The sequence below is a fragment of the Manduca sexta genome, chromosome 27 (genome assembly GCF_014839805.1).
Source record: "Manduca sexta isolate Smith_Timp_Sample1 chromosome 27, JHU_Msex_v1.0, whole genome shotgun sequence".
NCBI lineage: Eukaryota > Metazoa > Arthropoda > Insecta > Lepidoptera > Sphingidae > Manduca > Manduca sexta.
This window is the reverse complement of record NC_051141.1, coordinates 16,308,116-16,326,386: the sequence shown is the minus strand read 5'-3', so window position 1 is coordinate 16,326,386 and position 18,271 is coordinate 16,308,116. Positions and strand designations below refer to the sequence as shown.

The window sequence follows — 18,271 nt, the reverse complement described above, 5'->3', positions numbered from 1 at the left end:
CTGTTCCTCTACAGTGGCGTTAACCTTAACATCGCTAAAACTGAATACATCACAAAATTATGTAAATAAATGAACCAACTAACGAACCACCTTCTTTTTTGTATTCATTGAAATACTTAATTAATTTCGATATTAAGGTCTCGTTTGCCATGTAATACGAAATAATAAACCTGATATCCGAACTGAAATGGGCGACCAGGTGTATTGTATGGTTATGGCAAAATTCCATGCAGGAATCCGCAATCAGGTGAACAGTAGATGTTTGGATATGTTATAAATTATGAAGGCTTTGAGCAATGGAGCAAAAACTGGCTATATAGTAATTTTACACTCCAAAAAAAGTTCCCAACATTATTATATACATAATTTGAACATTATGTTCAAATTATGTATATAATATAGGTTAAAATTAGTAATGACACTTTACTGTTTGCCAAATCTGTTCTTGTTTACATATAGTTTTAGTTTAATTTGTTAATATCATACAGCAATAAGCAAAACTTTGTCAATTAACAGAAATCCATCTGTACGCATGGAAAATCCCAAGTTTACTTATTCAAAGATAAACATGCGTGAAATGGATATCGGGGTCAGTCGCAAAATCTCAGATGTCATAACATCGATATGTAATACATATGTGTAGGAATATTGCGGAAACTTACCTAATATTATTATTATACTTTATCTTTACCAATATATAAATCTCAACAGTTTATTTCACCGCATTAATCTCAGGATTAAAAGGATTTTGAAATTATAATATTCACTAATAGGAAGCCACATTACTTCAGAGTGTTATAAGGTACTTTTCAGTCCGAAAAATATTTGAAATCTGAAATTCATATTCACCTGCGGAATAGCAGGCAAAATCTAGTAATTAATAATGAAATGTTAGTCAGATGACTTCGCAGCTTAATCTTTTTTGTTTAATATGCTAGGGATAAAGCAACAGACCGGGCACTGTGACGTACCTTGGGAGAGGTCTATATCCAGCAGTGGATTGCAACGGGCTCATGATGATGATGATGCTAAGTATTTTGATACTTTTGAATTCCGTACGACTTTTGTGATAGCGGAGATACGATGTCTACCACTGATCACGTCTCTCAAGTTTTCAAAACCGTGTTTAGATTAGGGTGCGATGATGAAAAACATTGTAGTAATAATTTACTCCTAAACATATCAATTTTATTTTCTACGCGACCTCCCTTAAAATTAATACGTGTAAAAACAAGGGCTGTAACCAAGACATCTTTCTACAATCGTTTATGCTCATAGAAAACAAAAATAAGTATGGGAATGCCGTATCACGTTGAGTGCGAAACCAGGTCTGAAACAACTTGTGCCTTGCTAACAGTGTGACAAAGAAAAGTATAGATTTATGGCCAGGTGTGAAAGGCCTTATGCAGGAATGGAAAGTATAGAGAAATCCGTGTCGCTGAAAAGTGATATCGGATAGATAAGTCTATGGCTCTCATATGTTATTCTTATAATTTTTTTTTGTTTTGGCGTAAACGATTGTAGAATAGCATCTTGGATACGGACCCTGTTTTTAGACGTGTAAAATTTACGGGTGATCGCGTAGAAAATAAATTTGAAATGTTAGAGATTAATACTGCAATGTTTTTATTGTCAAAACAATTGTGGAAAGGCATCCTCTAAGACCCGAGATGTCAAGCGACGACACATGAGTGCCTCAAGTTTGTATTGCGTCATGGACACATTCTGAACTCAAATGTTGTACCGACCAAGTTATACCTCAAGATGTTTCTACCAATCTTTTTACATCAATTATAGTCATTGTGTTCTCAGTTGTTTTCAAGGTAAAATAGAGTTTAAACTTACAAGATAAATAATATAATTAATCATTTATCTATGCCAGCCATGTGCCAGTCGTCAAAAAGACGAATTCCTCATCATTTAACTTGTTATAGTATCTTAACCATTTGGAATCATTTATTCGGATTGCCGTGAATAAAAATTATCGGATTCATTACATTTTTTACATAAAATTTCTTCTACCTTATAATCAAGCAATAATAATTTTATAATGAAGGTATCGAAATACTAAACCAAATATTTAAAATCACAAATGTCTGCTCGTGCTTCATATACACATTTTTGCTAACAGCATCTATTTTTCCCGTTTCTAGATTCGCCTGGGAGCCGACATACAACTTAAGGACATAAATTCTCGCAACGTTTTGCACTTGGTCGTGATAAATGGCGGACGTCTCGAAGAATTCGCCGCTAACTGCAAGGTTAGCTGACAAATATTGAAAAACAACTTTTACCTCTGCACCCAATGTTTTTATCATTTAAACGAAGCCCTCTATATTAAAGAAATTAAATAGTACCTTTAGTTAGTTATAAACCGAAGATTAGGACCAAGGTTGTGCTCCAAAAGTTATTACTAATTTGTAATAAGGCATTATTCTAGTTTGAAATATGCGTGAGATAGGATGTCACAGAGTTATTAGATATTAATAAATAATACAGGAAATATGCTAATATGCGCATTAAAAAATTGAGTCATGATATTCAATAAATATATGAAGTATTTTTTATTTTACATTGGTGTTTTGCTATTTCACAATAGATTGAGTAACCATCTCAGGTGCGCAAAACTTTTGTACTAGCTTCCCAATGTCTGCTCTATATAATCTCAGAACTCTTTGCCCATTTATCTTTTTTTACTGATTACATTGTCCTTATGTCTGTTCTAACAATTTTAGAACTCTTTGCCCCGCATGATGGAACCTTTATCTTTTTTTACTGTTTTCGTCACTAAAACGAAGACTTCGGTACTCAGATATTTGTTACATTACACTTACCAACGAAAAATAATTCTATCACAATTAACAGGACCGCTGTGAAAAGAGTTTAGCTCAACTTCTTAACGAGAAGGATAACACCGGCTGCTCTCCACTACACTACGCGAGTCGCGAGGGTCACATCAGATCTCTGGAGAATCTGATCCGGCTTGGCGCTTGCATCAACCTGAAGAATAATAATAATGAGAGCCCACTGCACTTTGCTGCGAGGTTTGTAATATTTTAGTTGTAATTATCGTGATCAATCTGTTTCGATGATACTTAATTTTTGGTGCCTTTTTCTATTTCCTTTCTAGAACTAGATTGTAAAAGTCGATAAATTTCAAACCGTAGTAATTTTTGTTGATTTTATTGTGTATAAATTTTATGTAAGAGATGAATCAGTTAGGGCACCTACCTTAATCGCAGAAGATTAAAAAAAAACTCAAGTGGATGTCTATAATATTTTAAGATATTAAGATAGTATTCAGAAATTTTGGAAAATATGTAAAGCTGCCCTACTGCCTCGACTCGAAAATCCACTCTGTATAAAATCTATCTATCTATGCCGCAGCACTGGTGAATTTTCGGAGCGATAGTGGCGCCATCTATTATTACATCGAGGAAGTATTAGAAAAGGAGGGAGGTCGACTGCTGTCAATATAAGGACCGGCCGAGCGACGAGAGCTCAGTCTTGTACGAGTGTTGGTTGAGTCTGGTTGGAGTCTTCAGTAGTCTTGTTTCACGCTCGAACCGAGCACATTGTGTATTCCGCTAGTGTTACTATGCAGTAAATTGTTATTGAAGTAAATAAGTGTTTCAATAACTGTCTGAATAAATATAGACCGGTGATACTTTACCGGTCATGTAAAACAAATAACCAAGTAAAGTTTCACTCCGACAAATCATATACTTTGTTTTTTCTAGGTATGGCAGATACAACACCGCCTGCCAACTCTTGGACTCGGACAAAGGAACTTTCATCATCAACGAGAGTGATGGGGAGGGTCTCACTCCGCTCCACATTGCCTCTCGTGAGGGTCATACAAGGGTCGTGCACCTGCTACTGAACCGAGGGGCACTGCTTCACCGAGACCACAATGGACGCAACCCGCTGCACCTTGCTGCTATGAGTGGATACACTCAGACCATTGAACTGCTGCATTCAGTGCACTCACACTTGCTTGACCAGGTCGATAAGGATGGTGTAAGTAACCAAGAAGAGGTTTATAAATGTTATTAAAAGATTTTCAATGGATGCAATGATCTTAGGTTAAGTTTTTACACCGATTAATAAAGAAAATTAATTGTTGAACAATGAATTAAAATGTAAGCCGTGAACCAAAGCAAAGAAACACCGAACTTTAAGTTCAAGAAACTAACTTAATGAATGCATTAGGTCAATGATAAATGCACACGTATGAATTTTTTTTTATTGAAGCGATAAATACAAAGTTATTACCTGATTGTGAATAATTATTGTCACTCAAATCATTAACAAAACAGAGCAATCATCGATGCCTTGCCGATCTCAGAATAATCATTGCTTTCTAGAACACACCATTGCACCTCGCCACGATGGAGAACAAGCCCAGCTCTATCGCTTTATTGCTTTCCATGGGATGCCGTCTCCGCTACAACAAACAAGATATGAGCGCGATCGATTATGCCATCTACTACAAGTTCCCTGAGTCAGCTCTGGCTATGGTCACGCATGAGCAAAGGTAAGTCATGTAATATAACTATGACTGCCTCGGTGGCGTAGTTGTATTGCATGTCCGGTACAATAGCGCTCTGAGGTCCTGGGTTCGAATCCCGGGTCGGACAAAGTGATATTTGGGTTTTTCTGCTCAGTATCAGCCCGGAGTCTGGAATTTGTGCCCGATATGGCGATAGGCTCGCCCCCTATCACATCATGGGACGGAACATACTTGGCGAAAAGTGGGTGCCCTAGTTGCGCCTCTGCATACCCCTTCGGGGATAAATGCGTGATGTTATGTATGTATGTATGTATGTATGTATGTATGGATGTAATAGAAAGAAAGGGAATTTAGGATGACTTGATGGCATTTGGTTTAAAATATCTATCACGATCATCAATACATCTAAACTATGTCATTGTAATAGTAGCAATGATGATAAATAATCATATCAGGATGTGAGCTCGGAGAAATGAGAATTAATTAGTTGCGAATGAGCCTTCAAAAATAAAATGAGATTATGTTTATGAAAATCCTATTGAGTATTCATTAGAGACATAAATTCTATATTTGATTTGGATGTACCAACAGACAAGCAGGCAAATAAGTAACTTAATGTACATGTATTAGAACTCATATTACCGCTTTCAGAGCTCAAGAGGTAATGAATCTTCGTTCAGACCGCTACCCATGCGTCACTTTGGCTCTCATAGCCAATATGCCTCGGGTCTTTGAAGCGGTGCAGGACAAATGCATCACCAAGGCCAACTGTAAAAAGGACTCAAAAAGTTTCTACGTAAGTAACTAGAGTCAATAATATTGTAACTATTTTTATTGTAAATAAACTCACATTATTTTCTAGTTAAATATTTAACGATATTATTGTTTGCATTAAACAAACAATAAATATGAAGTTGCTTTTCAATTTTCCTGTATCAATAGAGCTGAATTCACGTATTAAAATACTTTATACTTTTTTATATTTCATTGTTGTTAGTCTTGATGCGTTATATGTCTGACATGTTTACCAAATTTAGATCAAGTACAGCTTCGACGCGTTATGTCCTCAATTGAAGGACGACGACGGCGCCAATGTTCCACAATCGCAGAAAATACCGTTGCCAGCTCTGAACGTGAGTTGCATTATATTCCCCCATTTAATTTCTTTTTTTTGCCTGCCACAGATTAAATACTCATTCATGTACTACCAGTACTCGAAGCTTGAACTAGAAGCACTAAGACAGGCGCAGAATGATCCCACGTACCGCCCTGATCCGTTGAGTGTTATCAACGTGAGTCGAGTACTGCTAAATAAAGCCACGCTTGATAAAATACTTTAAAATTAACATTTTATTCGTGCTATTTTTATACTAGCTTAATACCCTACCCCAGCAAAACGGCGCTCTAACTGTAATTTTATAATCTTTTTCTACTCAAAATTTATTGAAAAAAAATATAAGCAATGTTTCTACGACGTGTTATTACTTTAGTTTTGATTTTTTATAATTGTTTACAATGTAGATATTATTTATTTAATTTCATAATGAAAAAGCCATTAAAATTATTGATTCAGTGCATCTTTTCCTAATGTACACATTATTATTATTTTAATTGCCCAACTTTAATGGAGTGTGCATGGAGCGCACCCGTGAGACAAGAAGTAATTGCACGTTTCAATGTACTCTTTTGATGTGGGTGGTTTTCAAACAATTTTATCTTCACAAACATCAGAAGCGGCTAAATTGATTTATGTACATGTACATAGACTGCTTAAGAGTTAAAATATTAAGTATTCAATACAGTTTGTATTAAGTATACATAGTCAAAAATGACTTAAAGTCTTGTAAATAAACAGAAAAAAGAAATTGCCCAACACTAATAAATTGGGAATATAATCTATATATATAAAAATGAATTGCTGTTCGTTAGTCTCGCTAAAACTCGAGAACGGCTGAACGGATTTATCTTATCTTGGTCTTGAATTATTCGTGGAGGTCTAGGGAAGGTTTAAAAGGTGAGAAAAATTCGAATAATTGCCGGGAAAATCCTCAAAACAGCATTTTTCTATTTCCCATACAAACGTTTTCTAACTAATACGTAGAGTCAATTTGAGCTTTATTACTATTGTATAAAGTTCACTGTTGTCTAAGCAATGTAGGTGTGTTCCTAACATCAAAGCAGTGTGCGTTGGAGCACAGAATATAATAATGTAATGTCGCGTTCTGAAACTCAACAAAAGTGATCTGGCGGACCCGACTAAATTGAACAGTCACAAAATTTAATATATCATTAGTTATTTGGTTGGCTTCACGATATTATTTCTTTTGTTTTTTTTTGGATGGAGATTTGGAATGATAGTGCGAGTGCAAAGTGCAAAGACATAATAAATGGAGAAACAGACATTAGAATTGAAACTGAAAATCTCCTTCTCTTAGTTAATCTATCTATACTTATAATAAATCTGTAGAGAGGTCAATTCTGTACATGAAATATATTTCCAAAATAACTGGGGGTGATTAGGGATCGATACTGATGCCAAAAATGCAATTAGTAAAATTTTTGTCTATCGGTCTGTATAACCGTTATAGAAACAAAAACTACTCGACGGATTTTAACTTAACTTGGTACAATTATTTTTCATACTCCTGAGCTGGTTATAGTATACTTTTCATCACGCTACAATTAATAGGAGCATAGCAGTGATGGAAAATGTTGGGAAAACGGGAGAAGTTACTCCATTTTTTTAAGCTTCCGTCATTTCGTGTGCAACCTTAATGGTTAAAAGTTCCTTCGATTTCACCAGGATCCCATCATCAGACCCTGACCGGACAATCGGACCACCTGCATACCACCATAAATTAAAAAAAACATCCTGACAAATTGAGCACCTTCTCCATTTTTGAAACCCGAAATCCACGCGGGCGAAGCTGCGGGCGGAAGCTAGTAAAGAATATTTTTACTATACGATTTGAAAAATGACTTAAAATTGATTATTTTTTTATTATCCGTAAATGTTTGCATATTCCTTCCCGTAGGACACCTTATAAAAGTATAGAACGAATGCTCAAGACCTTGTGCTTGGGGAAGGCTTCAAAGTATAGATGTTACCAAAACTTGATGTGAATTTAGACTTTTTTAGCAACAAGTTACGAAAACTAAAATTTAGTCCTCTTTTAATCATTTAGTACCGTTATGGGGTTTGGATATAAATATCTAAAGTAAATTAATAATTAAAGTGTGATATTAATTTCTCTCTAATCTTTACTATTACATAAAGCTGAAGAGTTTGTTTGTTTGAACACGCTAATCTCATGAACTGTTGGTTCGATTCAAGAAATATTTTAGTGTAGGATAACTCATTTATCGAGGAAGGCTATAGGCTATATAACATCACGCTATGACCAATAGAAGCGAAGCATCAATGAAAAATGATGCAAAGCGGGACAAAATATTGCTTTTGAAAGCTTCCGCTGTCTGCAGTGCGTAAATGGTTAAAGTGACGCAACATAAACGTACGATAAAATTCTTCCTCTTAAAAAAATATTATAAAACAAGGTCCTCCGTCGCAACTGTCTGTATGTTAGAACGCAATAAACCAAAAACAACCCAAGGCATTTAGATGAGATTTGGTATTGACGCCTTGAGAACTAAAAGGCCACTTTTTATCCCAGGAAACTATATAGTGATTTTTACCCTGGAAAACTAATTCCAGCGAGTAAAACTGCGAGCAAACACTAGTAAAAGAATAATCATGACTGATAACAACAATTATGAATAAATAACAATGTTTAATATTACCACTACAAAACAATTAAACAACAAAGCTTTATTCACTGGTGGTGGCATAATATCTCCGCTTCTTACTGTCCAACTTTTATTTGTAAATACACTAACAGCAATATTAACTGCACTTTACCTCAGTAATAAAAACTCCATGCTATAATTGTAAAATTTTAACAGGCTATGGTAGTACACGGCAGAGTCGAGTTACTGGCACATCCACTTAGCCAAAAATATCTGCAGATGAAATGGAATTCTTACGGCAAATACTTCCATTTGGCAAATCTTCTGTTCTACTGCATATTCCTGATCTTCGTTACTGTCTACACTTATTTGCTGATGACGAGCGTAGACGTAGCCGTCATGACGCCGAAAAAGCAAAAAAACAACTTGAACCCTACAACTCTTGGACCTGAATTTAACGAATCTATTGGGAATATTACCGCCAATATAACTGCCGCGAATGTTGGTAAGAAACGATTATTTGCTTTCTTCTAGGTACTAGTTTTAGTGATGATAAAATACCAAAGGTCGTATCATTGTTACCCTAACAATTAAATGTAACTCCGCTAACAGACCAATCACAGTTAATAATGACGACAAAGGATGTTTACATTATTATGTTGTCTCTATTTACTGCCGTTCAGCTGTTTAATCCAACTTTTCTGTAATACTATCATCCTGCTTGTGTATTAAAAATACTGCAAATCCATTTATGACTTATTTTAGAATTTGAATCTAAAGTGGCGATGTACACCAGCACAGTTGCCATACTGGTCTATAATCTGCTGTGCCTAATGCGAGAGGCTTACAACCTGAAGCAGCAGAAGTGGCACTATCTCGTGGACCCGTCCAACCTCGTCTCTTGGACGTTGTACATCAGCTCCACGCTGACTGTCCTACCGACCATTTACGGAAACTACGACAACCTCCAAGTTAGTACTATGCAAAATTTTATGAATGGCAAACTGACTTTAAGACTACAATTTAAATCTTACATTGCCTAATATGTTTATATACCGATACTTTTTGTATTTGTAATCACGTTTCTAATGCATAATTCACTTCTTAAATTCTTACTGCGTCGCAAATTGTTCTCGGTGGTAGTGATGTGGAATCAGAATCCTTGTAATTTGTCACCACAAATCATAAGATATGAATTAGACCGTCAGTTTACACTTCGAGAATATTCTGTTCTGTAAGTCAATCATCAGTCACTAGTGAATGTAACTTTCCCATGTGAGTGTTAAATATCTCGGTCTTCAACGGCCCTAATACATCCACTATACCTACACTTGATTATAATTGTTTTTTTAAGTACCTGTTAATAAAATCCTTTGTTACAGTACTCGGCTGCAGCTATCACTGTGTTCTTGGCTTGGTTCGAGCTGCTTCTCCTGTTGCAGCGGTTCGACCAAGTCGGAATCTACGTGGTCATGTTCCTGGAGATACTGCAGACCCTCATCAAAGTGCTGATGGTGTTCTCCATCCTCATCATAGCATTTGGACTGGCATTTTACATTCTGCTTTCTAAAGTGGGTGTAGTAAAGTCCCAAAAAAATGTAACGTCGAGTATACTTACACATTTGCAATCACTAGTAGATAAAAGACGTGGTCTCCATAATACTTTAAGCATTTTTTTTAATAAACAGCCTTTTGTATCCATAATGATTACAGATATTCATAATTTTGCTAGTAAAGTATATTATACAAAAACTATTTTACTAGAGAGTATAGAATATTACATTCTACAATTTGTAAATGCTTGTATCTTTGATGTCTATATCACCCGATATCAATAATCATTATGTGCAATGTTTATGTTCTGCTTATTTTTATTTTTTACGAATGTTCGTATTTCAACACTCTTACGGAGACCAATAGAAGTCGCTTTGCGTCATGACGTCATGAACCTTCATCTAAAGTATAATACTGCACTAATAATAGATAAGCATCATTGCTGCTCCGCGAATGGCCGTTTGCGAATTGTTATTATTTTTTACGGAACCTGAAGTTTATTGTTGCACTCGTTTCCAGGGTTACCACTTGTCTTTCAATAGTATTCCTTTGTCTCTAATGCGGACCTTTGCCATGATGCTTGGAGAGCTGGACTTCGTTGGCACTTACGTGCAGCCTTACTACAAGGCGGATTCCGATACTACTTTGCCGTTCCCAGTGACAACCTTCTTTATTCTTGGAACGTTCATGGTGTTGATGCCGATTCTGCTAATGAACCTACTTATCGGTTTAGCGGTTGGAGATATTGAGAGTGTGAGAAGAAATGCTCAACTAAAACGATTGGCTATGCAGGTTTGTTTTACATTTAATAAATATTAAGCATAAAACTATTTGATTCTTTGTTTTTACTAAAATTATTCTGTGATATTATTTGTTATTGTAGGTGGTCCTGCACACTGAACTGGAGAGGAAACTTCCGGCTTTTATCCTCGAGAAAGTAGACAAAAACGAACTGATTGAATACCCTAATAACAAGAATTGCAAACTCGGGTTCCTCGACTTAATCCTGAGGAAATGGTTCTGCAACCCATTCTCTGATGACGGTAATAATTCTATGTTGTATAATTTTGTATATAAATACATGTTGAGTAGAAGTTAAGTTAATATTTACTAAATGCAGAATTAGCTACTAATACAAAATTTTGTGTGAGAACAAGAAAATGTCATTGAACTAACAAACTAAATGGCGAATAAATTAACGATTAACATTTTGAACCTACTTCTTTAATTAGTCACCAATATTTACAACCCCAGCTGAATGTGCACATTGCACAATGTTTACCACTTGTAGTCCACAATTATTTCTAAGAAATTCACATACTTACCAGTTGGCTTGGACTTGGTGCTGGAGAGCAACGAGGACTACATAACTGCTGAACTTGACAAACAGAAGCGTCGTCTGCGCGAAATGTCGCAATTACTCGAGCAACAACATACTCTGGTGCGCTTGATTGTGCAGGTAAACAAACCTTCTAATACTTATTTTAGATATTTTAACGGCAATTTATAAGAAACTTTATCCACTTACAGCGTACCTATTAATTGGAAGAATAAATCAAGACAAATTATTTGTAAGCATGTCAAAAATTTGTCTAAATGTCTATAAGAATTTCGAGGGTGTGTGTACACGTGGAAGACATTTACGTTTCTAAAAAAAATATATAAATTTTTCTTCATAAGCCTTTGTCAAACTAAGACACAATCATAAGACTAACATAATTTCGTCCTTTCACAGAAAATGGAGATCAAGACCGAGGCGGATGACGTTGATGAAGGCGTCTCCCTGGCTGACACGCGTGTGGTCCCTCGATGGAGCTCTCCCCGCACACGCAATAACCTGCGCACGGCCCAGTCTGTCAATAAAGGCGGCTAACTGTGCTTTTCCTTTGACCGGAAGGCCGACACGTGGCGGTACCAGGGGACTTCGATCTATCCCCGAAAACGCAATTAAGGGAATATTTTTTGGAGCCTATTTAAACGACTTTACTAAGCAGATCGTGTTTTCATCGGAGTAACGTTGGGTCTTTGTAAATGAGAAGTGTAAGTTTAACAGTCCTAGCAGATTATGGAGGTGCAAATCTGTCACATTTCTCGTTAGCATAGGAAGTGGTATGAACATTTTTTTCCTGAAGAACAGTGCTCGCAATGTAAACCGTGGTACTACTTCTATATTAGTTCTGTAATAACATCAGCCTGCCACCACTGGCCCGGTACTAAAAGAAGGCCTTTCAAGTGATCACTAACCTAAATAGCTGCCTCTGTAAATATCTGCGAAGACAAACACATTGCGGTGTATTTTGAATTGTTACATAATATCTGCTTATGATCGTCGTTTGCATAGGATCTTAAGATATCTCGCGTGTCTGCTGCCAGGTCTAAGGTCATCATCCGAAAAATCCTCACCTCTCCCCTCTCCCTTCCTTTCGTCTCCTGTCCCATCTACTATTCCCTCTTCCCCGCCTCTCCCTAGAACACCCATGCACTTAGACAATATGTAAAGGACGCGACTTGTATGATTTTTCCCTTTGCCAAATGTGTAAGAAGATCAATGCACCCGATTATAGAATTATATTAGTGTGTGCAAAACGGATAAGCGTTGAAGATTATTTATTTATATATTTTATATTTTATATCGACACAATACGGTTTAAATTTGTGTGTAACCTTATTATCTTGACTTTGTGTCAATGTGATAATGAAACTGATAGTTCTTTTCGTGTTATTATACGCATGACGCGTCCTTTCTAAATAGTCTGAGCCCATGCGTCATAAACATCTCAATAATTATTTATTCTGATTTTATTTTGCTTGTCATTAACAAACCTGTACATAATAAGGGTGTTCATGTTCTTATTGCTTCTATTTCCTTTCCCAATATCTATGGACTCGGGATAATTAGACAATGTTGTGTGTTGAAGAAATTGTGTTTATGCAGTGTATCTCAGTGCGAATCTTTGATTTAAGTGTTATATCGGCGGACGGAAAGCCACATAAAAACTAGGCTTACAAGATCATTGTTAACACTCGTGGTTACCTGATGCGCAACATGGCGCGTCATTTTATTTGTTATTATTTATTATTTATAAACAGAAAAATGTTTTTTTTTCTTCTGTAACAACTAGGTTCTTAGCAAGGAATTATATTTTAGCACCATTACCAATATCACTGGCTAGTGCACATACTATAATACATTAGTATCGTTTATTTAAATTAGTTGCGGATTCATTCAGCCTCAATCCATTTAAAGTCATCTATCACTAAACGTTTTTAATACTTAAGTGCTTTAACTAGTCATTGTTTAGTCACTTTTTCTTAAACATTAGGTTTTAAAGAGACAAGACATTGACAAGTTAATCACTTATTAAAATATTTGTTTAAAAGCCCTTGTTATTAAGATACCGAATTAATCAATACAGATAAAAAAAAATAACCCTTAAATTAATAAACTATGTATGTATGACTATGAATAATTAGAAAGTCTGTATTTAGTCGTAAGAATTAGAAAAATAAGTGAATACAGTCCATTTTGTTACTTAGAGATTTCTGTTACCCACCGTAGGAAGTGATTTAAATGTTATACGCTAGATGTCTCTGTAAACTCTTTTTATACTTTGCATTAGTTTAATCGTTTTTTTTTTTCATTTATTTCACTGACAATAGTATAAATAGTAAATTGGTTAGATATTTATTTAGTTAATAATTTTTATATTATGTTTATATCACAATATTAATAAGTAATCATTTTAACAGATTCATTAAAATATTATTAATATTTACATAAAATTATTAGATCTCTTAATGTTTAAGTATTAATTAAGGTATTAAAAATCGTTTAAAAAATAATCAAAAAAATAAATAGATTAATTTAGTTCTAAAATATTATTCGATTTTATTGCTATTGTTTAGACAAAAGCTTTATTTGGGGTAAATCAGTTGTTAATAAATAAATAACTTACCCCAAATAAGATACTTCGAGTTTAAACTATTATATTTGGGGTAAATCAGCTATTAATAATAAATAACTTACCCCAAATATAAACATCGGTTTTATACTATTTTAATCGAATAAGTAATTTACCCCAAATAAATTAGTTGATGTAACTCCTGACGATAAACAAAGGAAATACGAATACGATTTTTACTGGACTATTCAATTAATTAAACACGGCGATTGCAAATAAAACTGTATTCACGGATATGACAAAAATTCTGTCAGCGCTTTTCTTGCTTCGTAATCTGTGACGATCAATTAAGAACTTCATTACTGAGGTTTAATGGTTCATTATGGAATAATTATATTGACACGACATACTTTCATGACGAAAATGGCGTCAGTTGGAAATTGACTTATTTCTAGTCTTATAAAGATAGACTTTTGTTGTAAAATGTAATTGTCTCTAGACAATTTAACAATGAATTTAAACAGTCAAAAATATATTATAGTAATGAAGAGCTTCACTCTTCATTTACTATTACTTCATCTAATCAAATCGGCATTTATGTCCTAGCATTTAAATGTGTATTTTTATTAATATATTTTACAAGTATACCATTTAACGTAGTCTAGACTTAATTTTATAGGAATGTTTGATGAAATGTACCAGACGATGAAACGTACTTATTAATGTGTATACCAAAGTTAATTCAGTTATTAGTTAAAAATTATTAATAATTTTTTTCAGAGAAATATAAATGAACGGTTAAATTGTAAAATGTAGGTAGATATTGTAACTGAGTTTGCAAAATACTAATAATTAATAGGTAATCGACAACTCAGTCCACCCCGTGACAACGAAGGATGCAACGTCAGGAGAAAATTAAAAAATAGAAACCGCGAAAACTTCCGAAAAATATTTTAATTTTAATGTCTAACATTCGCGTAATCATAAAAAATCATTATAAATCAACGGTTACAGATTTTAGGACAATAGAGAATGAACATAAAATGTTGAGCATTACAGGTAGGACCCTTGGCTTTCGAACTTAGTTTAATCTCTATCTTGGGTGGGAGTCGATATACTTCCGAGGACAAGTTTAGAAATGTATAGATGTAGTATCACAAGGATCATCACGAGCTGAGTAATTATGGTATTATTTCGTACTTATGTATATTCTACTTGACATTCTGTTTACATTATTAATTGTTTCATATAACTATATTTAAATTAATTTATAAACAAAGTGTAAATTAAATGCAATAATTACAATTCAACCACAATAAATCGGTACATAGCGAAGCGTTCCGAAACCGCAGTGTTTGAAATTCAATTTACAATCTAAACTTTGAATTGAAATTATTAAAACTATTTTTCACAAAGCCCCGTGAATGCCGAATGCCAAAAAAATTGTGTGCGTTCGCGTTCATTATAACATTTCCGTTTAGAAAGTTAATTAAAAACTACATACGAGTTACCTCTAGTTATTTAAAGTTAAAACCCATACGGCTTCCTGTTACAACCAGTACTAGTTATAAAACTTTGATTGTTACCATTTTATTGTAATCCGTGGTATGAGACTTTTACAGAAATATGGAATATTTTGCAATGCAATTTTTATGCAAGCGGCGATAGCCTAGTTGGTTGTGGAACGGACTGCCGAGACGAATGTCCGCAGGTTCAAATGCGAAGGGCACACACCTCTGACTTTACTAAAAAATTATGTGTATTCTTTGTGAATTATCGCTTACTTTAACGGTGAAGGAAAACATCGTGAGAAAACCTGCAAACCTGAGAAGGAATTTTCAGGAATTCCTATAGGAATTTAGGAGAATAATACCACCTGTGTCATTTATGTGGCACCTCTAATGTTATTTGTTTGAAATATTTTCTAGACTAACGAATATTGATTGCAATAATTGATCTGTCTATTAAATCCAATGTTAAGCATACAATTATATTATTTACCTGTACTTTTTCAAACATTAATACGGCATAAAAATGTTTCAACAGTCAAATTCAATTCAAAACTCTGTTCCTATTCAAACATAATGCCCTAGCAAGTCTAGTACTAATAAAACCTTGACAAAGTAAGGAATTGTAATTTCATCTCAAATCACGTCTACGTCGCGTAGATTGGATACGGCCGATCTCGTCCATTGCTATTTGTGTACAATGTAATGTAATCTGCGATGCCATTGGTAGAATTGATGACTGCATCCCATCGCTGTAGCGGAATTGTATCATACTCGAATTTATCCGACTCCATCAGTAATATATTGTGACGTCACTATTGTGATGACGTGTTCCATTTTTAAAATGTTTAAAAAAACGTTCGTTTATGTTTTAGCGATGTTATTTACAGAAATTCTTATTTTAAATATATGTTTCGGTTGGTATACAATATTTTGAATTTGGAAGAGTTTTTATTTTTGGCAGTTGTAAGTGTGGTAAAGTGACCATTTATTCTGCCGCTATGTTTTTCGGCTGGTACATATAGAGATGTGTCGGTATTTTTGGAATGAACGATTTATTGGATTGATTATTTATAGTACTTAATTATAATTCTATATTGATATATTATGGTATATTTAGACTCCCAAACTACTGTTGTTGGGAGGCATAGATAGTAGATTATGAAATTAATTTTTAGTGTGTAGTATCTATATTTTTATTATGTAATGTAACCATATGACATTTTTCACAATAGCAGCTCAAATTGCCTAAACTCCTGTTCTAAAAATGTAGCCTAAGGAATATCCTGATTAAAAGCGGTTTAGTCCTTTTGAAGACTAATACAAACTGGTGGCCGGACAATATTAAATGAATCATGTGTTTACGTAGTGATTACTACCAGATGTCCATATTGTAAAATTAAGTAAAACCATTATTTTGGCGCCACAGACATTTTAATTTAATTAATTTACAGATTATACTCGACTCCCAATGATCGACAATTTCTGTACTATTTAATAAGATAACCAATGTTTCTTTAACTAATTTATATATGTATTTATACAGTGTACATTAATATTTATATAAATAGTTAAGGTAAGAGATAAATCCGAAACGAGCTGCAGACGGCAGTCGACTGCATAGTAGCCAGCATTTCTATTCCGAGATGGACTGCAATTGCACAAACTGTAGTTACTCTATATAAATATATGTTTTCTTACTTTTATTTAAGATTTTACTGGTGCTGCGATCGGCAACATGCGGGCCTGCTCCGCAAAGTGCATGACACGGCTACTGCAAACGCGTTGCTCGCAATAATTTTCATAGAAACTTCTATTGAGTTTACTCAAAGAGATCTAAGATTATATAGAAGGCATGGGGAAGATTAATATACAATAATTTTGCGCTTATGTAAGGTCCAATCTACAGTGAAAAAGCAAAACAATAATGTAACTTACTTAAAAAAAAATCCTATCATGATTTGCACGTTTTTAATGTTAATATTAGCTTTATTTCTGTAAATATATTATTTTTATATTTATATCTAAGGTCGCTCTGACATCTAATCATACGGACATTTTAAACAAGACAGTTACTTATTACCATTTGGTAATCACTTTTGCACCGAAAGTTTGGCCCTGATGTCCAGTCTGTAATTATATAGTTTTATGTATTTGTTTTTAATCTATAGTTTGAAATGTGCGGTCTGTGGTTTATCTCGGACTTATGCCATAAAGCCAATAATTGTGATGTGTTCCCTTACAAAGTACATTGTTAATCAGTGTCTTACATTATTTTGTAAGTACGTTTGTCAATAATGTGACAGACGCAAAAATTACACCATACAGGTTCAGCTCGTAAGCCGATGAGTAATTTTGATGTTTGTGATTGGTCGAGAGAACAAAGCGTCAGTCACGTGATCACTCCCAACCAATCACAATAATTTTTTTTTGCCGTATTGTAAGCGCACTAGTTTGGTAAAGCCGTTATAAATAAATCATAATTATTATCGATTATATACTACAAAATAGTTCACTTGATGTTTATTTAAAATAAATGTTTCGTAGTAATAGTGTTGATTTTTATTCTTAATGGATAAAAAATAGATGGCACTTCTCAGAATTGGCGAGTGGGAGAGATCGCAATTTTTTTTATGCGGCCACGGCATTCTAACCTCACTTTATCTGATAGAAGAGTAAGATACAAATAGTGTCGAGGGACGAGAGATGATTACCCCTCGCCAGTCGAGACAATTATGCCGTCCTGTATGAAAACCCCCTTCCCCTCAGACCCGTATTCCTTTCCGCCATAGCCGTATTTAGTGATTTTAGGGTATTTTGTTCGTGGCCGCTGGAGATCAATTGACAGCAGGTAACCTACCTATGAGATCTAAACATTTCAGCAGGCTATATATTAAACCGAGGTTCCACCATTTTCTGGTAAAACTGCGGTCACACCACCTACACGTCATTACGAAACTGCAGTCCCATCAATGCAGGTTCACCGATTAAAAATATCATTGCAACCATTTAGTATGGACACAATCGCAATGCTCATCACTCACAATACA

General features: G+C 34.6%; 1 protein-coding gene across 2 annotated transcripts in view; it reads left to right on the top strand.

Annotated features, from left to right (window-relative positions):
• LOC115439921 (transient receptor potential cation channel subfamily A member 1) overlaps positions 1 to 17,773 on the top strand; it is a 75,538-nt gene extending 57,765 nt beyond the window's left edge. The window contains exons 10-22 of one of the 2 annotated variants that reach the window (XM_037443801.1): positions 2,154 to 2,261; positions 2,866 to 3,044; positions 3,741 to 4,020; positions 4,368 to 4,537; positions 5,165 to 5,309; positions 5,698 to 5,805; positions 8,474 to 8,762; positions 9,023 to 9,228; positions 9,640 to 9,828; positions 10,331 to 10,603; positions 10,695 to 10,854; positions 11,140 to 11,270; positions 11,547 to 17,773. In XM_037443801.1, the coding sequence (XP_037299698.1) occupies positions 2,154 to 2,261; positions 2,866 to 3,044; positions 3,741 to 4,020; positions 4,368 to 4,537; positions 5,165 to 5,309; positions 5,698 to 5,805; positions 8,474 to 8,762; positions 9,023 to 9,228; positions 9,640 to 9,828; positions 10,331 to 10,603; positions 10,695 to 10,854; positions 11,140 to 11,270; positions 11,547 to 11,684 (2,376 nt within the window). In that variant the 3' untranslated portion in view covers positions 11,685 to 17,773. Of the gene's footprint in view, positions 1 to 2,153; positions 2,262 to 2,865; positions 3,045 to 3,740; positions 4,021 to 4,367; positions 4,538 to 5,164; positions 5,310 to 5,550; positions 5,647 to 5,697; positions 5,806 to 8,473; positions 8,763 to 9,022; positions 9,229 to 9,639; positions 9,829 to 10,330; positions 10,604 to 10,694; positions 10,855 to 11,139; positions 11,271 to 11,546 lie in introns of both variants that reach the window. The other variant, XM_037443802.1, reaches the window with a different exon arrangement.
• The last annotated feature ends 498 nt before the right edge of the window (positions 17,774 to 18,271 follow it).